Raw genomic sequence first — 25932 nt, forward strand, 5'->3', positions numbered from 1 at the left:
TGTCTCTGGCCTGCAGGTGTGCACATGGCATGTTCTGCAGGAACAAAGAGCCCATGTGCACCACGACCCTCTGTTTCTAATGACACACATGTAATGTGATCCTGAACACATCCAGACTGCACTGTACAGAGCAGCAGAGCACAGAAAGAGGCCCTCTGTGACTGCGAGATGACACTGAGAGAGGAAATCCCACGTAATAATGTATCATTGTGAAGAAACTGCAATGCTCATTTTCCCTTCATATTTTGCCAGAGGACCATTTGATATTGTTGAACAAGGGCTGGATCTGTTCAGTGAGACCTATCTTTTTGTATTAGCAGTTATACTTTGAAACATTTTGTTTGTAGCAGTTTTATTGCAAGAGTAAAATTAAATTGACTTAAATTAAATTAAACTAAATTAAACAAGGTAAATATAATACAGATAATTTGATTTTGTTAATTGGGCATAAAAATATGCATATTTTTATTAGTATAATTTTACATACATGGGATGTGTAAAAATTGCATAGTATTCGCATTCTCAAATAATAATAATAATATTAATGATGATAATAATATTAATGATAATAAAACAATAAGCATAACCATAATTATTAAAATTAAATTGTTTAAAAATTTTATTGTTATTATTAAAGAATTACTATATTTTTTAAAGGTAACTGATTGCAAACAATTTATACACTGTATTAAATTCCAAGGATTTTACATGTTACTGTAATTTTTCACAGTAAATTACATTGCCACAGTGTACATTGCAACTAAGTGCCACTTTACAGGGTTTAACTGTTAAATTATACGCATTTTAATGTGAAATTAAGGCAGGCATCATGATTACAGTAAAGTACTGTAAAAATGCTTTATCTTTTGCGCATTAGTTATAGGAATTCAAACACTATTTATATTTTATTATACACAGAAATTAATACACATTAACTTTAATGCTATTACAGGCACCTTTTTATATTTAAAAAATATTTTATGAATTATTGGTATTATGAACTACCTTACAATAGTTTACTGTGGATTTACACACCTTACTGTGAAAGTAATGCAATTATTAACCATTAATTTACTGTAAATTTAAGGTCAGATATTTTGCATTGTATGGGCTGAATTCAATTTAGTAATGCTCAACTATTTTTTTATTTATTTTTAATTCAGCCTACACTGAAAAAAAGTTATGTCTGCAAAAAATTGTTGCAAACAATTTATGTGTTGAGTTTAAACAAACAAATTTAATTTAATAATGTTAAAATTTGTTTGTTTGTCTAAATTTAGCCCAAATAAATTGTTTATAACCACTTAACTTAAAAAACAAAATGAGCAAATCCAAGGAATCATCTTTGAGTCATATTTTTAGTGTATATAAATAGTTTAAGCCATTATATAAATTATATATATATATATATATATATATATATATATATATATATATATATGTTTATTTTTTTTATTTTTTTTAACTACAGTGAAATAATGTATTATTATTGTTGTTGTTGTTTTCATTATTATTATCATTATAATGTCAAATGTTGACATGAGCACATGAAGTATTAGCTACATTAGAATGCTAGCGTTTTGGTAGTATTTACTTGATTTTTTGTCAATCTGACAGAACACAAAGCTTACCTTTCTAAGCACTACAAAGTTAAACTTACAATTTGAAAATGATATTAATGATAATAATCATCATCTTAGACCAGATGACGTGTCACTGTCCCTTAAAACGAGCCATGATCAACGAGCAATCTCTCTATAACGAGCCCTGCTATATTTACGCCATCACAAAGCAGTGTCTGGTGTCATTCCACCGCAGTGAACAGTCGCTGGTCATGCAGGAAGAAAACACGCTGTGGATCCGCTGCTCAGAAACTTGCTTTGAAACAGAGCCCCGCCCTCCTCCTGCCTCTCCTGGAGCCTTATAACCAGATGCTGCTCCTCAGACGCACATACCCAAGAAACGCACTGGACTTGAGCGCACTTCCAAACCTGACGGAATATACATACATCGTGTTTGTTAAGCTGAGCGAAGCAGACATGGATTTTCTGAACCACAACTACTTGAGCGCGCGCGCCTCCTACGATTACACCTTTAATTTCTGGAATGACTATCTCGGCCTGTCCACGCTGGTGACCAAGAACAGCAAGCACAGCGTCCCGCAGAATCCCAACTCCATCACGGAGTCGCTGAAAGCCACCCTGGGCTTGGACGACAGCCCTCCGTGCCCGTGCGTAATGGGCGAAGGCGACAGCGGAGGACACCTGGATTCCTGCTGCTGCCCCCCGCCCGCCTCCATCTCCATCCTGGACCTGAAGGAGCGCTTCTCCATCCTGAGCCCCTTCCAGAACCAGAACCAAGGCTCGCTGCTGTCCTCCTCCCAGGAGAGGGAGATTGGCATAGGAGGGGGATTTGCAGGATTTGACCTGTTCGGCGTGGAGAGGAAGATGAGGAAACCTGCCGCGCGCAATAAGCAGGAGCCCAAGATCTGCGTCTTCTGTCGGAATAACGGCGCTCCGGAGGAGGTGTACGGCTCGCACGTGCTGAAAACCCCGGACGGGAGGGTCGTGTGCCCGATCCTGCGGGCGTACACATGCCCCCTGTGCAGTGCCAACGGGGACAACGCGCACACAATAAAATACTGCCCTCTCTCCAAAGACCAGCCTGCCCAGAGAGTGCTGAAGGGAGGCAGAGCTGTGGGCGGTAAGCGAGTGAAAATCTTCTAAAACAAAAAGGAAACGAACGACACGAGACTCCTATAGACTTCACATGTATTGCACTGAACATTTTCTTTCAGATGACTGTTCTGATTGACTGGCTTTCCCGAGTCTTAACTACTAGGCAAAACAAATAAGATGATATCAATGTTTTTGTTAAACGAAACACACAAAAAAAAATCTCTTATATTTTTATAGATACTTTATTTCCATAGTTTATCGCATACTTTATTCATAAAAAAGCTATTTTTGTTTCCTTTTCACGCATAGGTTTTTAGATGTTTATTCACGAGTCACGGTTTATGTGTGCGCGCGCGCGCGCGTCAGAGAGATGAGATGTTATTTTTGTCGAAAATGGGAAACGTGAATGTTGGCACCAGAGGAATATTTGCTCTTCTGTTCAGCTCGAGTATTTTACTTCACTGTAAGCAAAGCTTGCACCTCGTTTTTTTGTCTTTAAACCAAAGTTTATTTTTTTGCCATTAAGCGATTTTGAAGAATGTTCCACATGTCTTCGTTTATGAACTTTAATCCCATTCCCCTGAAAGTCCACTCCGCGGCTTCCCGACGTCTGCGAGCAGAGCAACACAATAGAGGCTCTGTTGCGCGTTCGTGTTGTCAGCATAACTTCATAATCGGACTAATTATTTCAAAACCCACTGACAGAGACGGGCATTTTACATTACAAGGTTCTTGTTTGACGCATACCGAATATTTTGGGATTTCCAGCAGCTCCAGAAAGCGTGTAAGATGAGCGCTGTAATGTAAAGTGCGTCCGCAGGCTATTCTTCTGCATGAGGTGCCCTTTCAATGTTTACACCCCTGCTAAGGGGAACACACACTGGAGACAAAACAAAAGTCCTATGGGTGCCTCTCTTCAGCTCGATACAAAGTTCACCTTTCTCCAAAACATCACAAGAGAGAGGTTTACAAGAAACAGCTCTTCAAGGGTCCACGGTGGAATATAGCACGTATGAATGTTCTTAATAAAAAGCTTTTTTTGTAAAAACAATGTATTTGCCCCCTTTTTGCATTATGTACAATAATAAACCCCAAAATACACGACTTTAAAAAAAAGGATGCAAACATATTGTGAATGTACAATTTGACTCTTGCAGGACTGCACATTTCTGACAGTTATGTTTACCAAAGTAAGTCGATTTGAATGAAGTAAGGAACATAGATTTGCTGTATTGTAAATAACGACATAAACAAATGAGAATTAAGTGATGTCTATTCAGTATTTTGCCGTTTAAAAGTGACTTCAGAGGGAACTACCTCACCAAGACTTTTGTACTTACATGTAAAATGTGGACAGCGGTTTATTAATATAGTGTACCATTTATAACAAGGGTTTATAATAGTATTTTTGATCTTTGTATAACATAATTGTATTTTTTTTTCTTCAGTGCATTCTGCGGAGGAAAGTGAAATCCCAATAAGCTCCAAGCATTGTTTGCTAATAGGTGACAGCTGTATATAATATTAATAAATAATGATGATGATGATATGCATTTTAAGTTGTTGTTCAATGTGACATTCTTGGTTTGTGAGAAAGACTAAGAATCAAATGTTGAAGACATGGGCCAGTTTGCCACTTTTAACTGCGGTTTGTAATTAAATTGAAAGAGTAAAAAAAAAAAAAACACACACTGTTGAATTTTTTTATTTATATTTTGTCACAATTTCCCTGTATGCTGCTGTGCAGAAAATAAAGAGATGAATTCACTAGAGAAATAAACAGCTTATGAAACGGTTCAACTGGTGTTTGCGGATTGTGTTCGGCAGGCCCGTGTGAAGCCTGTGTCAGTGTCACAATAAGGGTCTTTGTGAATCCCACCTCATTCCCATCACCACTCAAGGCCTCTCATCACCAACACAACCCTTTCCTCTCTTCATAAATGTTACAAAACAGAGACAAAGGCGAGGAGAACAAAAGAGAAGCTCCTCTGATGACTTGAAAAACAAACATTAAATGTGCATTGTTGAAGTCTGAACTATTAGCCCTGCTGAATGATTAGCCCCCCGTATATTTTTCCACCAATTTCTTTTTAATGGAAAGAAGATTTTTTCAACACATTTCTAAACATAATAACTTTAATAACTCATTTTTATTAACTGATTTATTTAGTCTTTGCCATGTTGACAGTACATTTTACTAGACATTTTTCAAGATGCTAGTATTCAGCTTTAAGTGTCATTTAAAGGCTTTTCTAGGTTAATTTGGGTAATTAAGTCATTGTATAATGATGGTTTGTTCTGTATACAATCAAAACAAATATTGCTTAATCGGGCTTATAATATTGACCTTAAAACGTTTTTTTTTTTTTTTTTATAAAAACTGCTTTCATTCTAGCCTAAATAAAACAAATACGACTTTATTTAGAAGAAAAAAAGCATTATAGGTAATACTGTGAAAAATTCCTTGCTATATTAAACATAATTTGGGAAGAATTTGAAAAAGAAATACAAATAATTTTGACTTCAGCTATATTAATTGAGGACATACTTTTAAAACACAAGCCATTTTCCTACAATAAATTGTATTAAAAACAAAGGACATTACAGTATGCACACTTCCAGACATTAAAGTTATTCCAGCGATTTGTAACTATTGAAAACAATAAGTTCTCAAAACATCAAACGTAGAGTCTGCATTTATTAATCGTCAACTTTTACTAATGGATTATTCAAGTCAAATGTTGTGCTTGTTAGTTAATGAACCATCAATTGGCATGAACTAACAAAACATGATTAAATCCTTCAATTCACTACATTTCCCATATTGTAAAGCATCAAACTCAGTTCCTGGAGGGCCACAGCTCTGCACAGTTTTGCTCCAACCCTGATCAAAGACAGCTAATTCTACTAATGAAGGTGTCTATGACTCTTTTGAACACCTCAATCATTGAATCAGCTGAGCAAAACTGTGCAGAGGAGTGGCCCTCTGGGAATTAAGTTTGAGACCTACAGTATGTTGTAAATTGTTACTATTTGTAACTGTTGACACTTAATGGCTTTTTTGAGGTAAACGCAATGTTTGTTGACAGTGTTATCTGTTTTTAACATACACAATATGCCTTTTTTTAATATCTGTCAACTCTTACTGTCGTTTTTTGTCTTTTTCCAGTTGGCACAATGATGTCAAAGCAAGATAAACAAAAAGATGTCAAAAATGTGAATCAATTTGATGTCAAAACACTGACGTCTATTTGACATGCACAGATTGATGCCGTTTTGACCACAAAAAAGAGGAAATAAAAAGTTGATAAAAGAGTATAAATTTATATTATCTGTTATATGTAAAAGTTTCAGCATGAGTAAAAGTCTTTATTAAATCTCCTCATATTACCTGGTGCGTCTGAAGCAGGTCCCACACCAGAAGCGCCGCTCGGCGCCGCGACACGGCGCGCACATGACAATTTAAAGTATCACACACCAGACGCGCACATTCGAATGATATTTAACATGAAACTAATCAGATGGCGCTCTGTGGCGCGGCTGAAAAATGAACTGCTTCCTGAGCCGTGGCCGGGCGCCGCCGACAGCCGCCGACTTGCGGCGCCGGTGTGTGTATCGTGATAGAAACCTATGTTTAGAATTCTAAAATGCATGGCGCTGCGTGGCGCTGCGCGGTGCGCCGCCGAGCGGCACTTCTGGTGTGCGACCTGCTTAAGGGTGCTTTCACACCTGTGAATCGATTCAGTTGTTCCGAAACAGAGATTACAAATGTTACATTGTTGCTCTTTGCTCTTGGAGCGGTTCGCTTTCACACTTCAAAGTTTCTAATCGGACCAAAAGAGCTAAAACAAGTCACGTGTGAGTAAACTCTCCTCACATTGGTCAGAGTGTCAGGGTTTATTTTGCAGCGTCCCGCTCAGCTGTCAGGAGAGGTGGTGGTTTGGTGGTGATTGACAGGGTGCGCGCGACGTGTCTGAGGAGAGACGCGGTGGGGAGGGGTGAGAAGGGTGCGCGACGATGCCTATTTGAGGACCGGGAGGGGGACGCGAGATTACCGGGAGATCATCACTCGTTTGCGGGCATCCGGAGACTCGCGAAACTTCCCGCCCTACTCATAATTCTCTCTTTATATAGCCGTAAGCCTATTACATATCCATAAAACACTGTGATATAACCGCGCTCGGATCAGATCGCTTTCTCACTGCAATTGAACCGCTCCAGGTTTCGTTTCAATCGAGCCGAGACCACCTCATTCAAGCGATCTCGGAGCGATTACTTTGGCGCAAAAAAAAAAAACTTTGGCGCGGAACAGAGCGTGATTGCCCTGTTCACATATGCCAAACGAACCGCGCTAACTGGGCAAACGAGATACGTTCCGAAACAAAGTGTAGGTGTGAAAGCACCCTAAATGTCTAAAAATGCAATAAATTTCATCATTTGTTATTTATTGATCAATTGTTTAACATACACAATATGACTTTCTATAAAATCCATCAACTCTTACTGTCGATTTTTGTCTTTTTCCAGTTGGCACAATGATGTCAAAACAACATAAAAAATATGTCAAAAATGCTAATCGATTTGATGTCAAAACATTGGTGTCTATTTGACATCCAAAGATTGATGCCATTTTGACCACCAAAACAATTAAGGAAAAAAGTATTTAAATATAAGAAAAAACGTTATTCATCCGAAAACTTCGATTACAAATAAAAAAAATTGTATCGATACAAAGCATGTAAACTACCTTAATGTCAAAACGACATCAAATTGACGTCTAACACTGGCATCAAAAATGTCAAAAATCCATTACAGGACTGTCCTGTTACTGATTTTGATGTTCATTCATTCATTTAACTTCGGCTTAGTTCCTTTATTCATCAGGGGTCGACATAGTGTAATGAACCGCCAACTTATCCAGCATATGTTTTACATAGCGGGTACCCTTCCAGCTGCAATTCAGTACTGGGAAATACCCATACACACTCACATTCACACACATACACTAAGGCCAATTGAGTTTACCCAGTTCACCTATAGCGTTTGTCTTTACTGTGGGGGAAACCGGAACACCCATGCCAACGCGAAGACAATATGCAAACTCCACACAGAAATGCCAACTGACCCAGCCGAGGCTCAAACCAGCGACCTTCTTGCTGTGAGGCGACCACTGAGCCACCGTGATTTGGGTTTTAAATCAGGATAAACAATAAAAAATAAATAAGTAAATAAATAAAATAAATCCAAAACGAGACAAAAATCTTGATGATTCATCTAGAACTACACAGATTTTCATCCAATCCGATGCTCTCTACAAGCATGTTAATCAAACTAATAACAACTGACTTATGGTCCAATCATTCATACCTGTAAAGTTTTCTGTGTGAAGATTTCTGGAACATTCCTTATAGCAAAGAGCTTAGAATGACCAAGAGGCGACACTCAGTAGAACGTTCCATTGCAACAGAGCGCCCACCAACAGCTCCTGATTCCGCCATTTTAGAGTAAAAGCGATCGGCCGTCCATTGGATCTGTCGCGATGGTAAGCAGCTGCTTTGTTTTTCATTTAGTTATTTTTTAAAAGCGCATTAAAGCTGAGATACAACCTGAAAGATGACAATAAAACACTTACTATCACAATCATCAGCACTTTTAATAGTTTATTTTACAGTCTTATAATATGCTGTTGTTCTATTGGAGTTTTCATTCCAAAATGGCCGCGGAGAATGGTGGCACTGGTGTCGCCTCTTGGTGATTCTACGCTCTTTGCTTACAGCTTAAATTGCAACTCATTCAACCCTGTCTTCAGAATTCATTATGGCTGCTTAGTGCATCAACAGACATAAAACAGTATATATATATATATATATATATATATATATATATATATATATATATATATATATATATATATATATATATATATATATATACCAGCCTGCTTTTTCCTGAAAATAATGTCACACCTTAGAATTTTCATTATCCAATCAGAATCAAGCATTTAACAGCCAATCAATGCTTGATTCTGATTGGATAATGAAAATTCTAAGGCGTGAAATTATTTTCAAACAGACAGGTAAAGGTGCCCTGTCACTTCACTGAATGATTTCAACAGCAAATTTTTGTCTGTAAAGCACCTTTTTCTTATTTTTTGTAAAGATTTGAAATATTATTTAAATACAATCTCTACCTCCAGCAATGTCAAAGCTTTAAAATCCGTAACACTATGTGAATCTTACAATATTCTCTCTTTTTTATAATACCCAGATGACTGTATTGTATGTGATCTTGTAAACATCACTGTGACCTTGCTTTAAGGTAAATTTAAAGTGCTTTTTGTAATTCATATTCCCCCTGGCATATTCTTTAGTTTGTATTTTTGTTTTAGGTTTTGTACCTTTTCTGTAGATTTTTGTATTCTTGTTGAACGTTCTAATAAAAAAAAAATAAAAAAAACATTTCAACAGTCCAAAATCGAATCAAAACATAACAGAAGGCTTCAGAAGAGATGCGTAAGAAACTAGTCCTACACACAGGAGCAGATAAAGGGCAAAAAACAACAAACATCTTGAGATACAACAAATTATCTAGAAAATAAGAAATTCTGAGTTTGCAGTAGGAACTGTTGACCAGAACTCATGGAAGTCCATTTTAAAGGATTTGCAATAACGCCTGATTTTAGACTCTACATGGCTGCTCAGTGCATCAGCAGAAGTGAAACAGTGCTGATATATTATTTATTAGCAATTCTGTTTGTCTGTTTCACACTGTGGTGCCCATGGAATTATCATGTGTACATGATACTGAAATATGGGTAAAATATAGCTTTTTTATTGATAGTGTTTTTATTGATTGGTATTGCTATTTTCTCACTTGGAACAAAGTACACTCAGATGTAACATCATTCCCAACTCAAAGGTTCCAAGGTGAACGCAATGCAGCATAACCTGTAATAGGATTTTTTATATTGTTCATCCTAATTGTTTCCATACTAAAAAGGCCACACTTTATTTTAATGTACAATCCCCGCTATTAACAAACCATTAACTACAAATTTTTGCTCAACTAGTCAGCTGCTTGTCTAACAATTAGTAAGGTAATATTTGAATTTAGGTATTGGGTAGAATTAGGTTTTATAAGTGCTAATAAACAATTCACATCTTGACTATAGGCAGGTAATAAGGCAGTAGTAAATGATGCGAATTGTTAGTCTCACCGACATATAAACACAATTTTATGAGATTTTCATGAACCCACACAAGAGCAGGAAAAACATGGTGTCAAATGTAAGATACTTTCCAACAATAGCTGCATTTCTATCACTTTCAAGAAACAGAAATTGTATCCATTAGTCTTATACAAATTACAGCTGTCGATTACTTAATGGAAACAAAACAACCTTGAAGATAGTCCCATATGTGGTGCAATATAATATTTTCTATGTGTAAAAAACACATGATCATTCCTTCATTTTCTTTTTAGCTTAGTCCCTTTATTATTCTGTGGTCGCCACAGTGGAATGAACCGCCAACTTATCCAGCATATTTTTTACGCAGCGGATGCCCTCACCTGGACGGAGGAGGTTGGCCAGACGCAACACGGCGTAAACCAATTGTGTGAATCGAGAACGCCGTTGTTAATATTAGGAGGAAAATAAATATGTTTTTTTATGAGTCAAACACTTTGGAAAATGCTTAAACTAAATTTAAGACCTCGTAAAAACGTGATTAAGACTTTTTAATACCTTTTAAGAGCCTTTATTTTCTCATAATTGATTGATCAACTTATATAAATGAAAATAATACTTTTTAAAGACCCCACGGACACCCTGGTAGGAGGTATGGCTTTCTTTTTGAACATCATTTCCTTGAAGCAAACTAACAGTAAGAGGGGCGTGGCTAAGAATATTGTGACTAAAGCCAACTGGCATCATCAGAGATAGGCTGACACCGATTGGTCAGATTTGACCAAAGCAAACAGTTTTTCTAGTGCAGTGGTTCTCAAACTTTTTTTCACCAAGTACCACCTCAGAAAAAAATGTCTCTCCAAGCTCCACCATAATGACTGGTATTGAAATACAAAATAGGCCTTAAAAAGCGGCTACAGCTCTGCACAGTTCACAAACGTGGCAGATAAAATCTAATTATTATGAAAATTTATTATTGTCAGCCACATTAAACATAATAAATAGTTTTAACATTATCACACTTAATAACATAAATGAAATAAGATAAATAAGATAAATAAAACGTCACTGTTTAAATTGAAATGTGATTTTAAAAATTATTTAAAAATGGCACAGTTCTTAAAACGCAAAAAGAAAACTGCTGTACTTACATGTAAAGTATTATCATGAATAATAATACTGGTCAGCCCATGTGGGCCCCACGCGAGCCAGCCCAGGTGGGCCCCACGCGGGCCATCCCAGGTCGGCCCTACCAGGGCCATCCCAGGTGTTCCCTACGCGGGCCAGCCCAGGTGGGCCCCACGCGGGCCATCCTAGGTCGGCCCTATGCGGGCCATCCCAGGTGGGTCCCACGCGGGCCATCTCAGGTGGGCCCTACGTGGGCAAGCCCAGGTGGGACCCACGTGGGCCATCACAGGTCGGCCCCACGTGGGCCATCCCAGGTCAGCCCTAAGCGGGCCATCCCAGGTGGGACCCACGCGGGCCATCACAGGTCGGCCCCACGTGGGCCATCCTAGGTCGGCCGTAAGCGGGCCATCACAGGTCGGCCCCACGTTGGCCATCCCAGGTCGGCCCTAAGCGGGCCATCCCAGGTGGGCCCCATGCGGACCATCCCAGGTGGGCCATACGCGGGCCATCCCAGGTGGGTCCCAAGCGAGCCAGCCTAGGTGGGCCCCACGTGGGCCATCCCAGGTGGGCCCCACTCCAGCAAGCCCAGGTGGGCCCCACATGGGCCATCACAGGTAGGCCCCACGCGGGCCAGCGCAGGTAGAAAGTAGAAGGAAGCCTGCATACCACTTGTGGTACATATACCACAGTTTGAGAACCACTGTTCTAGTGGATTAACTTGCACATATTCATTTTTCAGCTAAAGAATAACAATGCGAGCTATCAAAAATAAACACTGCAAATTTTGATTTCACACAGACTTTAAATGCAAAAGCCCGAAATAGGTTTCTTGAAAAAAAATGAAGGTTTTTTCTGTAATCTTTCTTTCAATTACTACCTCAAAAATCCATTTTTTCCAATATAATAGTGAGGTCTCCAGTGCTAAATCCCAAAAGCACCTGAGTCACAAGTGATGTCATCACATAACCGCTGATCCTCTCTCTCTCCCTCTCCCTCTCTTTCTCGTCAACAGGCCGTCCACATCTTTCCTCCCATCTCCTCTCCTTTTTTCCATTTCTCATCTCATTCAGACACACACGCAGCTGAGACACTTCATTAAAAATGGATAAATACAAAGTGCAATAGGGATTTATATTACAGCAGACAGTTGCAGAGAAAGCCCGGTGGGTATCACACACACACACACACACACACACACACACACACACACACACGTCTGGATAACAGCTTTTATTCCCCTGTTACTGCAGCCCATTTTCAATGCAGCGGGAGGATTTTCATAATTAAGTTAGTTCCACCATTTATACTGAAAGTCTCATATGATTTTAGCCAGAACAATGGAGAAGGAAAGATGGTTTTTATTACAACACTGCCTTGAACTCGCTCCCCTCGGATTTCTCTTCTAGACATTTATGGATTAATGGAAGGTTTTGCACTCGTGTAATGTTTTTAATCTACTCAGTGTGTGTTTTTCAAGACCCTGTACCAAACCTCAGTCACCAACAAGTCAAAATGCCATTTAGACGGCATTACAATTAGAGTCTGTGATAATGAAATGTGTTTTCATCTATCTATCTATCTATCTATGTATCTATCTATCTATATATCTATCTATCTATCTATCTATCTATCTATCTATCTATCTATCTATCTATCTATCTATCTATCTATCTAACTATCTATCTATAATATATAATATATATATATATGTATATATATATATATATACACACACACATACATGTGTATACATATATATATATATATATATATATATATATATATATATATATATATATATATAATTAATTAAATAATTAATTAATTATATAATTCAAATAATTATTAAATAGATAAAATAATGCATCAGTTATGATTTACAAAAGATTTCAATCGTATTGTGTGATAACGGGTTATAAACCGTAAGAGCTGCAGATTTAAAACATAAAAACACTTAATAAAAACAAAAACATTTCAAACAAAGTCCCAAGTATTGAGAAAAAAAGCTTAGTGTTTTTTATTTAAAGATTGAATAATTTGTTCAAAATTTGATCATTTCATCCACAGTTCCTCTGTGAAAACATATTTATAATCTCCTTGAAATCTACTTTATATAAAAAAATTCAATAATAATATTAATAATATACCAAAAATAAAAATGCTATTTAGACATATTAGACAACATAGGCTCATTCTGAAAACGTAACCCTATACACATTTCTGGAGATTACCAGTTGACCGCTTTCCTCCATATGGACATCTTTTCTGCTGTTACCAGTTTGCCCAGTGGCTCACTGCATATGTCGGAGGATTTGAGATACAGAGTGGAGTTGACCGCAATGATGGGGTTTGAGTCTCAGTTCCAGAAAGCAGGTACGACGAAAACAGAAACCAAAAAATTAAATAAACATTTAAATAACAGGGTGAGATTTTGATAAAATGTTTTCTTTTCTGGATCGCTTTTGAAAACACTGTCAGTTGGGTTTATGGAAATGGGGGGGCAGGTTAATGCGCCAAACGCACATGACCAGCCACTGGACAAACTGGTAACAGTGAAAAAGCAATGCATATGGAGGTAAGCAGTCAACTGAAGGCACAGAAAGGAACAGTGTCATACCGCTCCTAGCGTTCGATTTAAAGATGAGATGAAATGCAGCATACGTATTTCTGACTACATAATTCACTATCTCCAGAAATGCATATAGACCCGCCCATTGACTTGTGTCCTCTGTAGTAAACATTATGTTTTCATGAATTTTCTTTGATTTTTTTTAGCTACTCTGTCAAGTCCTGTTGTATTGTTCAGAGGACATTCTGGGCTTTCTAGCATAGACTGTAAAAAATATGGACGTAGTGTCCGTGACGTCACCCATAGGTTTCTGAAGAGCGCAAATGAAGCTTACTGTAGGCGTGGTCAGCCGTCGCCATCTTGGAAGTGCGTCATTCCCGGATACTCGAAAATGGGCAGAGGCGGATCTTAGGCGGAGTTAAGATGACTGTTTGCTGAAACCATAGAGACCATTCCACCACCCGCGACATTTGAATCATTTGAACATCTCAGCGTACTATCGAGGTAAATTAACCTGAAACTACACAACAAAACTTAAAATAATTAATGTTGTTGATATTATTATGGCTCTCTGTGGCAAGCCGTTTTGACTTATTCTTAGGATATGCTTTATTGATTTCAACATTCAGCATTCATTATATTTCTTTCGTTTGAAATAACTGAATTGTTGATATCAACTATTTAATTGTTAACATCAAAAAGTATTCTTTATATAAAATTCTTAAATTAAATATTTTTTATATCAACAATTAACAGTTGTATGTTCAATGTTGGCAGTTGATATTGTTTACTGGTTGAAATGTGATAAGTAATGCTAGTAAAATGTGACTTGGGTTTATTTACTAACACAATAATGTATTTATTAATAATAGTTCAACATTTAGTAATGCATTTAATTTGAGCTTGTTAACATTATCTAAAGTATTGTGAGTATAACATTTATATTGGAACAAAAGTATTAGTTAATATTGATGTGTTGTTTGTTGGGATAGAATGATATTTGGTTAAAAATCAACAATTTGAATTTTAAGGAGTCAAATATTTCCATAAGAAAATCCCCTTAAAAGTTGTCCAAAGTTCTTAGCAATAATATATTTACAGTAGAAAATATTCAAAACTTGTCACTAAATATCACTAATTTTGACTCACACAATGCATTTTGACTACTCTTGTTTGTGGACCAGGATCACATTTTATTAATTACATCTACTAATATTTAATAATGGAACATTATTTTAAAGTGTTACCAATGTTTATATCTTTCAGTTATTGATTGCTGCTTACATCATGGCCTCCTCTGAAACATCCTCATCCACGTCTGTTAGGTCACAAAAATTAAACTGTAAGTTGTAGTCTTAGTTTAAAAAGATATGTTTTAAGTTGTTGCTCCATTATTCTAGTTTTTCTCACTTGTTACATTATTGTCAACAAAAAAACTGACAGCATTTATTAAAATCACTGATTTTGTTTCCATAGACACAGTGTGGATCATTGGTGACAGTTATGTCCGACGAGGTGCCCAGAGAGCGCAGGAGACTGTGGGCAACAACCTTGGGCTGCCTGGGGCCCATATCTCTTGGTTTGGCTGGGGCGGTTTAAGGTGGAAACGACTTCCAAAATACTTCCAGGACTTGATTAAAGGAAGAGTCGTACCAGATGTCCTTGTCCTTCATTGTGGAGGAAATGATATTGGGGAGGTCACCAGCGTCCTGTTGGTGAACTCAATGAAAGAGGACTTGCTCCAGATGAAGCTCCAGCACCCTGATATGAAAATTTTGTTTTCATCTTTAACACAGAGGTGCTGGTGGAAGGCTGGTGCTAAGCCAGCTAAACTTGACAAGGCCCGGAAATTTGTTAACAGTGTTATGGCTACATTTGTTGATAGCCTAAATGGTGCCATGATTATGCACCCTCACATTAGACATGACAGTCCTGGGCTATTCCTAAAAGATGGAGTTCATTTCACACCTATGGGAAATGATATTTTTTTAAGCAGTATTGCCAACTGCCTTAAAGACCACATTCAAATGCAGTGAACAGCCAATAGTGTCACTGCTTTTGAATTTGGGCTTTAGGGCCCATTTGATTTAAATAGCCTTGACCATTATGGCTAATGTAGAGTTTTTTTTAATGTTTATTCTTAAGTGCCATTTGTAGGCATAACACTGTTAACCTCTGCTTTTCATATTGTTTATTTTTTTATTTTATTATTATTATTATTACTTTTAATCATTCACAAATTATTGAAATATTGTTAGTTTTATAAATAAATTCATTTCATTCTTGAATGACAACGAGTTCTTCAATTCAGTATCTGGGAACACTGCTTTCAGAAAATAAATTAAATTTAACTTTACATTTGGCCCATTTAATCTAAGAATAGTTTTCATATAGAGGTTTATAGATAACAGTTTTAAGTAGATTACAAGTTTAACAAAAGACTAAGCAGCACAATATTCACCTAGGTACAGAAGTTAAAGACTCACTATGGAACCTGTTACCGGAGCGCTCCACATCTGGGGGATGGATACTATGATCAGCTATGGAATATCAACACACAAGCACGAGATGTCACATGAAATACCTGAGAGAAAGATGACAAGGTTAAAAGACTGGTATAATTTATTCACTATGGCCTGTCTTGGTTAAAAGCCCACTCACCACGACAAGGTGCAGGCCAGGAGTGGGAACATATAACATGGGACAAACATATAAGACGCTACAAACCACAGGACAGGACATGTAAGAAAAGGAGAACATTCAACCAAACAACACTGGTGAAACAATATACAATGGTAAAACATTAGGGTGGTGATGGGAACAACCTAACACATAAGACTTTATATCAGCCCTAACAAAACAGTAGTAAGATCACCAAAAAACCCATAAGAATAAATTCTGAATAAAGAACTTTATTTAAAGCTTTTTTATAACATAACCTAAAATGCAAATGACTGAATTATTATAACACTTCAGTAACTCAATATCTATAATATAAAGTCAAACTAACCATGGACGTAAACTTCAAACTTAACATGAGTGAATAAGAAATTTATTTTTATTGTTACATTTTTTTTGTAAATATGTGATTAAATGATTCTTGACTTGAACACTACATTACAGAAACTATCTATATAAACAAGGACCAGGGAGGTTGCATATGTATTTCACATAAAAGATCAATATCACTTAGGTCCCATTCATGCAGACTCTAAGATTGATTGAAAATTCCTATGTTACAGGGCAAAAACAGCAAATTAATCAGCAATGTCTGTGTGGGTTAAGGAAAGCACCATGTGTAAAGGATAACTCTGGCTTCACAGCATCCTAAGATTTGTAAGAGTTGGGCCCCGTTCATGCAGACTCCAACTTAAAATTATTCTGGTTATCAGTGGGTTTTTCTTTTCCTTTTAATTTATTTTTTGCCATCCAGGGATATTTAAATTGCAAACACACGTACGTCCTTACTTTAAAGGCTTGTTTATAGTAGACATTGAATGTTACTTGGGCCCCATTCATGCAGGCTCCAAGTAACATTTACAATGTTACTCAAAGAGAGGTAGTTTCAGAACCACGTACAAAGTCAAAAAACTACAACAACAAAAAGTCAATTGGCCACATTCTGACACACATAGAAAATAATGCTACACACACACACACACACACACACACACACAGAAATATATACATACATACACAGAAATATATACATGCATGCAAATACAAACAACCATACATATATCTATACACATAGACATAAAAAAACAAACAAGTATATATTTATACATAGATATACACATCTATCCATACACAAACATAAATATATATACACATACATACACACAAACATATATATATATACACATACTGTACATACACACAAACATAAAAATATATACACAAACATACACACAAAAATATATACATCCATACACAGAAACATACATACAAACATCCATATCTGCATAAATCCAAACACACATGTATACAATAACAAACATAGACAGAAATGACCAACTACCTTTTCATTAATCACCATAAAAATGTATTAATTTTGTGAGTTTTTTGCGCACCACTTTTCCCTCTTTAATTTTATCTGTCTCACGTCTTGCTATATGGTTTAATCTAACTTTGCAATACCATGCAGCAGCCATCTTCACCAGCACATGGACATGGTTAGATTCAACACACATATCAAACATGTGACTGTGCAGCTGAGGGAAGAGATTCTTCTCAGAACAATCTGAAAGGACCTGGGTGACAATAGCTGCTGTTGTTCCTCTTCCAGGCCGAGGCCTTCCCCCATTGGCTTTTAGAAGCTGCTGAAAGCATTTTTCTGTTGCTTGGCAAACTACAGTGATGTCTGGAGATGGTTTCTGTAAGCCACCTCTGTCCTTCAAAGCAAGGAATGGATGCACCAAGTTCTCTGAAGTCAATGCTTGTAAGCAAGGCATGCAAGTAACCTTCTCTTTCATCTTTTTCACAATATAGCCTGTGATGTAAGAGATTGCTGCTTCCTTGTACTCAGACAGATTGTCAACATCTGGAAGGTCAGAGAGGGAGTCCTCCTCAGGCACAAGCACTTCCACAGGCTCCACATCCACCCGGCGAGCGATGTTTACACTTGCAGTAGTTGAGTCAAGGATGGTTGTGTTGTCACGAAGGAGACAGTTGCCTGTGCCCCTTTTCACCTGGTGCCTTACAAGGAGACGTTTGTATGCTCCTCGGAACTGCCTTACATTTGGGTTGTTGTTATATCCTCCTCTTGCTCTGACAGCAGAAAAAAACAATTCCAAATGGTCCTGACTGAGTTTGTAGGTCAGAAGGTATCTGCATGAGGCAGCTGGCTGCTCTACCAGGTCTTCATAGATGCCCATCACACTTCTGCCACAAGCAATGAAACCATAGATAGGTGTCTTTTTTTGTGTGGAATACACATGTACAAGTGTGTTGTCTTTACCTTTTATTCTGAGCCCACGGAGAAGTGATTCTGTTTCTTCTAAAACAACTGTTGCTCTATGTTTAGTAGTTGGCTTGATTGGTGCTTTGTGCCCTTTGCCAAGTGGGTTGCGGCTGTTAAGGACATCAAAGGCTGCATCAATTGTGCGCAGGAAATGAACTGTGGCTGCACAACCAGAGAACTGGGAATACTTCAGCTCTTGCTCACAGTACTCAAGGGCATCGGCAACACTGCTGCTGAAGAGCTGGGCTGCAAGATTGACCTTCATTTTTTGATTACGCCACTGAATATGCGCCATTCTTAGTTTGTTTCCAAGACGCAAGCCTTCCTTCTCCTGAAGTTTGTGGAGCTCCTCAATGTAACACCACCTTATCTCCTGGCCATCTTCTCTAAACAGAACCTGTACTGTTGAAAACACATTCCGAAGCAGCTTAAGCATGTGGCATGGATCCAAAAGCACATGGACTTTTTGTGTGTTGTCTTCAGGATGATGAAAGTAAGGTCTCATATTCATGATGTCCAAGCTAGCACCAAGCTCCCTGATCATTGCTAAATTTTGGGAGGGTCCATCACATGTCAAGGAGACAATCCTAACTCCAACAGCATGTAGCCTTACAAGGCTCTCTCGGATAATATTTGCTCTTTCTGGTCCTGTCATGCTGTTGATGAGAAAGTAAGCAATGGGAATTTTCCAAGAGCCATTGATTGCAACAACCATAAGGACCAGTGCTTGTGTTGCCACTACATTTTCGATCTCACCACCACCGATATCAACATAGCCATGAATTTGGTCCCCATCAAACTCAGTTTGCTTATGAATGTACATTTCGTCCATCATCAATGAGCAAACTGTATCCTTTCCAATTTTCTTCTGCTCCGCAACATGACTATTTAAAGCTGCGAATGATGCAACAGTAAATCCAGGATCTGCAGAGATGCTACTATACCATTTTCGTATGGTCTGAGGATGAGGCAAAGCCAAGAGAAATTTCTCTCTCACAAAGTCATAGGCCTTTGGAGAGTAAAAGTGCAGTGTAGTTGCAAATTGCTTCATGCTTTCACAAAACACAGACTTTTTCTTCTTTTGGATTCTCTGAAAAATCTCCTGTGGAACATCAGCCAGAGTTTCAAGAAGAGAGGCACATTCAGTTGAAATTAGAAGTTTTTTTTGAACCTCGCTAATTACACATTTCAATGAAGTAACTCTTGACTTTAGCCTTCTTGTTTGTTGACTTCTCATCCTAAGCTTTTTACGAGTTACATATAGCTTTTCCTTTAACACATGAGCTTTCCTTTTCAGTGTTTTTGGAGAATCTAAAATATAGTAGCAGTGATCACTCAGAGTTGTGTTTTGAACTCTGCTACCCAAAACAACACCCTCACACACATTTGCTGTAAAAGCAGTGTCATTGTGGCTGACATCTTGAGCAAGTAAAGCGTGTTTAGATGCATCCTCGATTAACATGACATTGCTCTGTTTGTCAATACTGCCACTGTCAACATATGCAACCCCATCATAACTATGTACAGCAGAAGTAGGGATGCCACTTACCGTATCTTTAATACCTACCAAGCATCTTCTTTTTGGTTTTGGTTCTTCTAAACTGAAAATGGTTGGCACGGCAGTGTCCTTCAGGCAAGTCCTTCCCTAATAAAATGACAAAAACATTAAAAAAAACATTACTGCTAGGTAAACAGTTGTTTTTAATAAAAGAGATGTTTTTATGTTATTTAACATTAATGTGTGAATGTAACTTTTTAGTATGAATGTACAAATTACACATTAAAATAAATATTGTAACTGTATATATTCATTATATTGAATATATATATATATATATATATATATATATATATATATATATATATATATATATATATATATATATATATATATATATATATCAATATATTCAGGCTGTCTCATTTTTTTACAGTAAAGTATGAAACAAGGTTTCTGTACCCTGGGGTCAGTGGTGAAGTTGTGACTCTCAAAGTGTTCACTGCACAAGCGAGAAGTCTTGTTAGGAGTCCAGTTCTGTCGTTTGATGTTGAGCATCCACTGGTCCAGTCTGGCATAATCACCTAGAGGAAAACTTTACACAGACAAATAGTTACTTCTTTCACAGACTACTTTACATGCAAATAATACAACTTAAAGGACATAATAAATGTGTTTTGCTTCTGTTTTTCATGTAGTTGGTCCCATTTAAAATATTTTGGATATACATATTTTATTTTACTTACAAAGTGTAACAAATAGCTTTTTAAACTGTCAAATTAATTTACAATTGCAAATTCTAAAAACATTCTACAAAGTCTGTTTTTTATATATCATTAGATGAATTAAATTTGTGTGTATAAATATTGATGAAGGAAAAGCCACAAATTCTTATGTTACTCTTTAAAAACACCATTGTGTTAATTCAACTGTCACAATAAGGAATTTTTGTTGTGCGGTATATTGTCAGAAATTGTTGCAATAAGTGATATTATTGTGATATTATTATTATTATTATTATTATTATTATGATCAGTTTATGCTACGGATTATATAATGATTATATAACTGCAAAATAATGCAAAGAGATAAACACTTTACAATACTTTGCTTGAATTCTATAATTTATGTTAAAATGTGTAAATGTCCATGTATACATACAAATAAAATCATATTAAGTAAATAAATAACAATTATAAACTGACAACAGTGAGGTAGAATGTAAATGTCACTGTAAAATGGCTTGAATGGTATTTGTGAATTTGTAAATATATATATATATATATATATATATATATATATATATGTATGTATGTATGTATGTGTATATATATATATATATATATATATATATATATATATATATATATATATATATATATATATATATATATATACATGTATGTATGTATATATATATATATATATATATATATATATATATATATATATATATATATTGCAATGACAAAAATTATTGAGCTTATATCCAAGTATTACGAAGATATATTAATTATTGTGACAGGCCAATTCAAATATTTATTGCATTTTCTTATATCAGCTTTCTGTAACACTTAACCATTTTTAAAAACGCGGGGCGTTGGTATTCTGGGCGCACACATTTCAATAATTAAAAAAATACTTTCAATATAACATATTATGATATTACAGAAGCGTAGAGCTGCCACCCAGGTAAAAAAAATATGAGCTTTATCACGTTTGTACAATATACTTTTCACGTTCTTACAATAATATCACGTTTGTACAATATAGTTTCACGTTTCTACAATATAATATCACGTTTGTACAATATAATATCACGTTTGTACAATATACTTTTCACGTTCTTACAATATAATATCATGTTTGTACAATATAATATCACGTTTGTACAATATAATATCACGTTTGTACAATATACTTTTCACGTTTTTACAATATAATATCACGTTTGTACAATATAATATCACGTATGTACAATATACGTTTCACGTTCTTACAATATAATATCACGTTTGTACAATATACTTTTCACGTTCTTACAATATAATATCACGTTTGTACAATATACTTTTCACGTTCTTACAATATAATATCACGTTTGTACAATATACTTTTCACGTTCTTACAATATAATATCACGTTTGTACAATATAATATCACGTTTGTACAATATAATATCACGTTTGTACAATATACTTTTCACGTTCTTACAATATAATATCACGTTTGTACAATATAATATCACGTTTGTACAATATACTTTTCACGTTCTTACAATATAATATCACGTTTGTACAATATAATATCACGTTTGTACAATATACTTTTCACGTTCTTACAATATAATATCACGTTTGTACAATATAATATCACGTTTGTACAATATACTTTTCACGTTCTTACAATATAATATCACGTTTGTACAATATAATATCACGTTTGTACAATATAATATCACGTTTGTACAATATACTTTTCACGTTCTTACAATATAATATCACGTTTGTACAATATAATATCACGTTTGTACAATATTAGTAATCATTAAGCCAACTTATTTTTTGAAAAGCAGGCGCATATTACCGTTATCGTTTCAGATATCTTCTGGTTTAAGCCTGCAGCTAACATTACTCACAATATGAAGGATTTAATCCAGTAAATTTTAAAATAAAGTTCTAAATAATTAATTATTTAAGACATCATTGCATGCATTTATGTATAACATTGTACTAGAATATCACTCACCGGAAAAAATGGAGCCCCGTCTTGGACGGTCTGTTAGTACAATTAACTGCACAACAAGCCATATTATTTGATAAATGTAAGAAATAAAACCAACAAATTGAACAGACTGCATAAAACCATGTACAACTAAAGCACAAACACTGCAGAAGCCATATTCATTAGACGGAATTAGCAGACGTGACGCGACCACGCGGGCTAGCTGCAGCTGACAAACTGTCAATCACGGCTGTCACTCAAGTGACCACTCCCTTAATTATGCAAAAGAAAAAATCATTAATATAAACCAAACGAATAAGTTATAAAAAAATTCACCCCCCTCAGAGTTGTCATGAAGGGTAACGCTAGCTATATGCACTAAAACCATCAAATGTACCAGGCTTTAAACATGTTTTTATCAGCTGTAAAAATGGCTAATTTCCCATTGCAGTCAGAAATGACCTGCACTTCCTGGAGCCAGCCCCCCAAGGCGAGTCGATGAATTGCAGTTTTAGTTACTTCCGTATTGGCTTCACGAGGGACAGCGGGAGGTTGCCGCTTGCTTTCTAGTGATATGTCATTTGACTGGCTGGAATGCTAGGAACTACTTCTTATGCCTGGTTCACACTAGAGGATTTTAAGCCTGATTTGAGCCCGATTTGAAAGTTAACGAGCTCGCCGACAGATCGGGCTGTGATCGGGAAGAAATCTGCGGGTGCTCGGCGCTCGCCGCTCTTTATGTGTGAACTACTGAGCAACGCATCAACGAGGCTCGCTGACGCGTCGCCGACACCTCGCAGACGGAAATCCAACATTCAGCATGCTAAATATTCCAGAGCAGTCGGCCGACTCAACCCCACGTGTGGTCAGATGTAGTGACGAGCTGCAGCCAATGAGAGAGCATATCAGCATGAGCCGCGTGCCTGTGTGTTCAGGAGCTCAGCAGAAACATCTGTGATTGGTCAGAATGGGCATCAGTGCACTCGCTTCATTCTGCGTTAGCACAGACATGAGAGTAGGATATATTAACAGTGGAACTAGAATTCTGTAACTATTAGAATTACCATACTGCTCATTCTGACCGTTCTCATATAAAACGCCATACTGTCACAACATATTTACATTCAAAGCTATTATTGAGATATTAAAATTAAGCTTTGAATGTCTGCCATCATATTTAATGACACCATTACCCTAAAAATATAATATTTTTTTGGTAATACAGCCTATAAATATGTAGTTAAGATACTAAAACACTTAAAGGTCTTGGCTTTCATTTTCACTTTCAAACAGGAGCTATTTAACAGCACAGAATATGCAGTTTTGAAAGATATCTGAAGTAAATTGATGTTTTTGCCATCAGAAAGTTTTGTTTATGTTAGCAGGAAGTTGCCAGGCAAGAAAATGCACACATATTTAAAGCCACAGCGAAAAGTATCAGACATGCATGCAGTCATGTTGACCAATATGGTAATTTAAGGCAGAAATGCTCAGTTCTTTACTGTTTTGTAATAAAAAAAAAATAACAATATCAGAAAGAAATACACTGATAGTTAGAAAACGGCAGGGTGTTATAAATATGTTAGTTTTATTTCAAAGAGTTATAAAATTACAAAAATTAAAAACTCTCTGTGTATCTATCCACTCAAACCTTGCAGATGAGTGATTAATGCGCTGATAAATCAGCTGATTTGACGATGTTTTTAAATGCTTTCTCCAAAGCTTGAAAAGCTGTCAGTGATGTCATCAGCACACAAGCAGCCAATAGTGTTCAGTTTTTTTCTGACGACTCCTCCCTCAAATTTTCATTGGCTGTGGTTTGGTAGCTTGAATGAGCTGATGGGGAATGAGATGTTGTCAGATCATGAAGTGTGTGACCCCCCTCTTGTGGATCGTTCACGGAGTGTTGCGTAGTGTGAACACCACAGAGATTAAAAGACACAAAGTCAAGTCATGTAGTGTGAACAGCACAGCGATCTGCTGATGTTTAAAATCCTGTAGTGTGAACTAGGCTTTACACTGCATCCAAAATTGCCAGCATACAAAAAAAGTACATTTTATGGGAAGGAGAGATGCAAAATTGAGCTTTTAAATGTTTTTTACTATTATTATTATTACATATATATATATATATATATATATATATATATATATATATATATATATATATATATATATATATATATATTTGTTTATTAAAGTGTCAGGAACAATACATTTAGCTTTCAAAGCTGTTAACTTGTTTATGTTTCAAAATCCTTTTTTAAATGTCCACTTTATTGGACACCAGGACCATCTTAATGTAATTAATGACTGCATGTTGTAGGAGGCAGAACTGAAGCAGAGAGGATTCTATATAAGACAGTTGAGGGAGACTCTGGTTTAGAGTCTGACTATTAGAAAATTAGAGACAATTAGAGAATGACAATCAGTTTTAAATCGCTTTTACGTTCAGTTTTTTTTTTTTTTTTTATTAACATCACTTCTTTTTTTTTCTTTTTTTTTATGGGGGTTCAGCTCTCTTTCAGACTAATCTGTTTCAGGAATTTTAATACAAAAGGAAAAGATGGCTTTTGTTAAGTTTTTGTCACATAAATGTTGGATTAATATCCCTTTACAGCCATATCCTGTACAGTTTTGTTGTCTGATTTTAGCAGTCATTTCAAACTAAAATGGTCCTGTGGTCCACTACAGTAAGCATGCTGTAAAATTAAAAATCAAAACAAAATGGAAAAACTCTAAATTTGTAGAATATTTATTTTAACCCAAAGGATGTTGGAAATTACAGAAAAAAGATAAACAAATTTTCTTTGGGTCTCAGGAGCATTTAGAGATATGCGTTTTCAGAATGAGCCTATGTTGCAATGGTTACTGGTTTTCAGCTCTCTTCAAAATATCGTACTTTGTGTTGAACAGAAAAGAAAACATCCATAAAGACTTAAAACCAATTTAGAATGAATAAATAGTGAGCAATAAATTAGTGAGCAAATTTACAATTTTAGGCACACTGTCACTTTAATGAAAAGTCATTCATTCATTTTCCTTTGAGAGGGGTCTGGATGCAGACCTGGTGCAGTGCAATCTGGGCTGCACCAATGCTTTTTAATGGGCTTACCTAACCCCACCCCTAACCCTACCCGTCACAGTGACGTCACTAGCTCCATTTGAGTGCATTGTGTCTGACAT

At 36.3% G+C, this 25932-nt stretch overlaps 2 protein-coding genes and 1 long non-coding RNA gene across 4 annotated transcripts; 2 read left to right on the forward strand and 1 right to left on the reverse strand.

Annotated features, from left to right (window-relative positions):
* Positions 1–2039: 2039 nt before the first annotated feature.
* On the forward strand, positions 2040–4465 carry nanos1 (nanos homolog 1). Its single transcript, NM_001305661.1, has one exon. The coding sequence runs from the start codon at positions 2040–2042 to the stop codon at positions 2724–2726; it is 687 nt and encodes a 228-aa protein (NP_001292590.1). The 3' UTR covers positions 2727–4465.
* A 9568-nt stretch (positions 4466–14033) lies between these two features.
* On the forward strand, positions 14034–15849 carry LOC101882873 (uncharacterized). Its single transcript, XR_015507158.1, has 3 exons — positions 14034–14065; positions 14828–14903; positions 15038–15849. It is a non-coding gene; the product is annotated as an uncharacterized LOC101882873 (long non-coding RNA).
* A 1108-nt stretch (positions 15850–16957) lies between these two features.
* LOC137491471 (DNA transposase THAP9) lies at positions 16958–23640 on the reverse strand. Of its 2 annotated transcripts, XR_015507040.1 has the most exons (4): positions 22771–23590; positions 20485–20617; positions 17111–20169; positions 16958–17064 (listed from the first exon to the last, which is right to left on the reverse strand). XR_015507040.1 is itself a non-coding variant. In XM_087281060.1 (3 exons), exons 1-3 carry the CDS (start codon positions 22830–22832, stop codon positions 17590–17592), a joined length of 2775 nt encoding a protein of 924 aa, XP_087137186.1. In that variant the 5' UTR covers positions 22833–23640; the 3' UTR covers positions 16958–17589. The 2 variants fall into 2 exon arrangements, 1 of the variants encoding a protein (XP_087137186.1); XM_087281060.1 differs by having other exon boundaries at positions 16958–20169; positions 22771–23640.
* Positions 23641–25932: the final 2292 nt, after the last annotated feature.

This window comes from Danio rerio, chromosome 14 (genome assembly GCF_052040795.2).
Source record: "Danio rerio strain M-AB ecotype USA chromosome 14, GRCz13ab, whole genome shotgun sequence".
NCBI lineage: Eukaryota > Metazoa > Chordata > Actinopteri > Cypriniformes > Danionidae > Danio > Danio rerio.

Bases quoted from the DNA above. Each gene is read 5' to 3' on its own strand.
- nanos1 (NM_001305661.1), top strand. From the start codon at position 2,040: ATGGATTTTCTGAACCACAACTACTTGAGCGCGCGCGCCTCCTACGAT.
- LOC137491471 (XM_087281060.1), bottom strand. From the start codon at position 22,832: ATGGCTTGTTGTGCAGTTAATTGTACTAACAGACCGTCCAAGACGGGG. The intron at 20,618-22,770 runs GTGAGTGATATT...GTCTGTGTAAAG, and splicing joins ACGGGGCTCCATTTTTTCCG to TTTTCCTCTAGGTGATTATG. The intron at 20,170-20,484 runs GTACAGAAACCT...TCATTTTATTAG, and splicing joins ACTTCACCACTGACCCCAGG to GGAAGGACTTGCCTGAAGGA.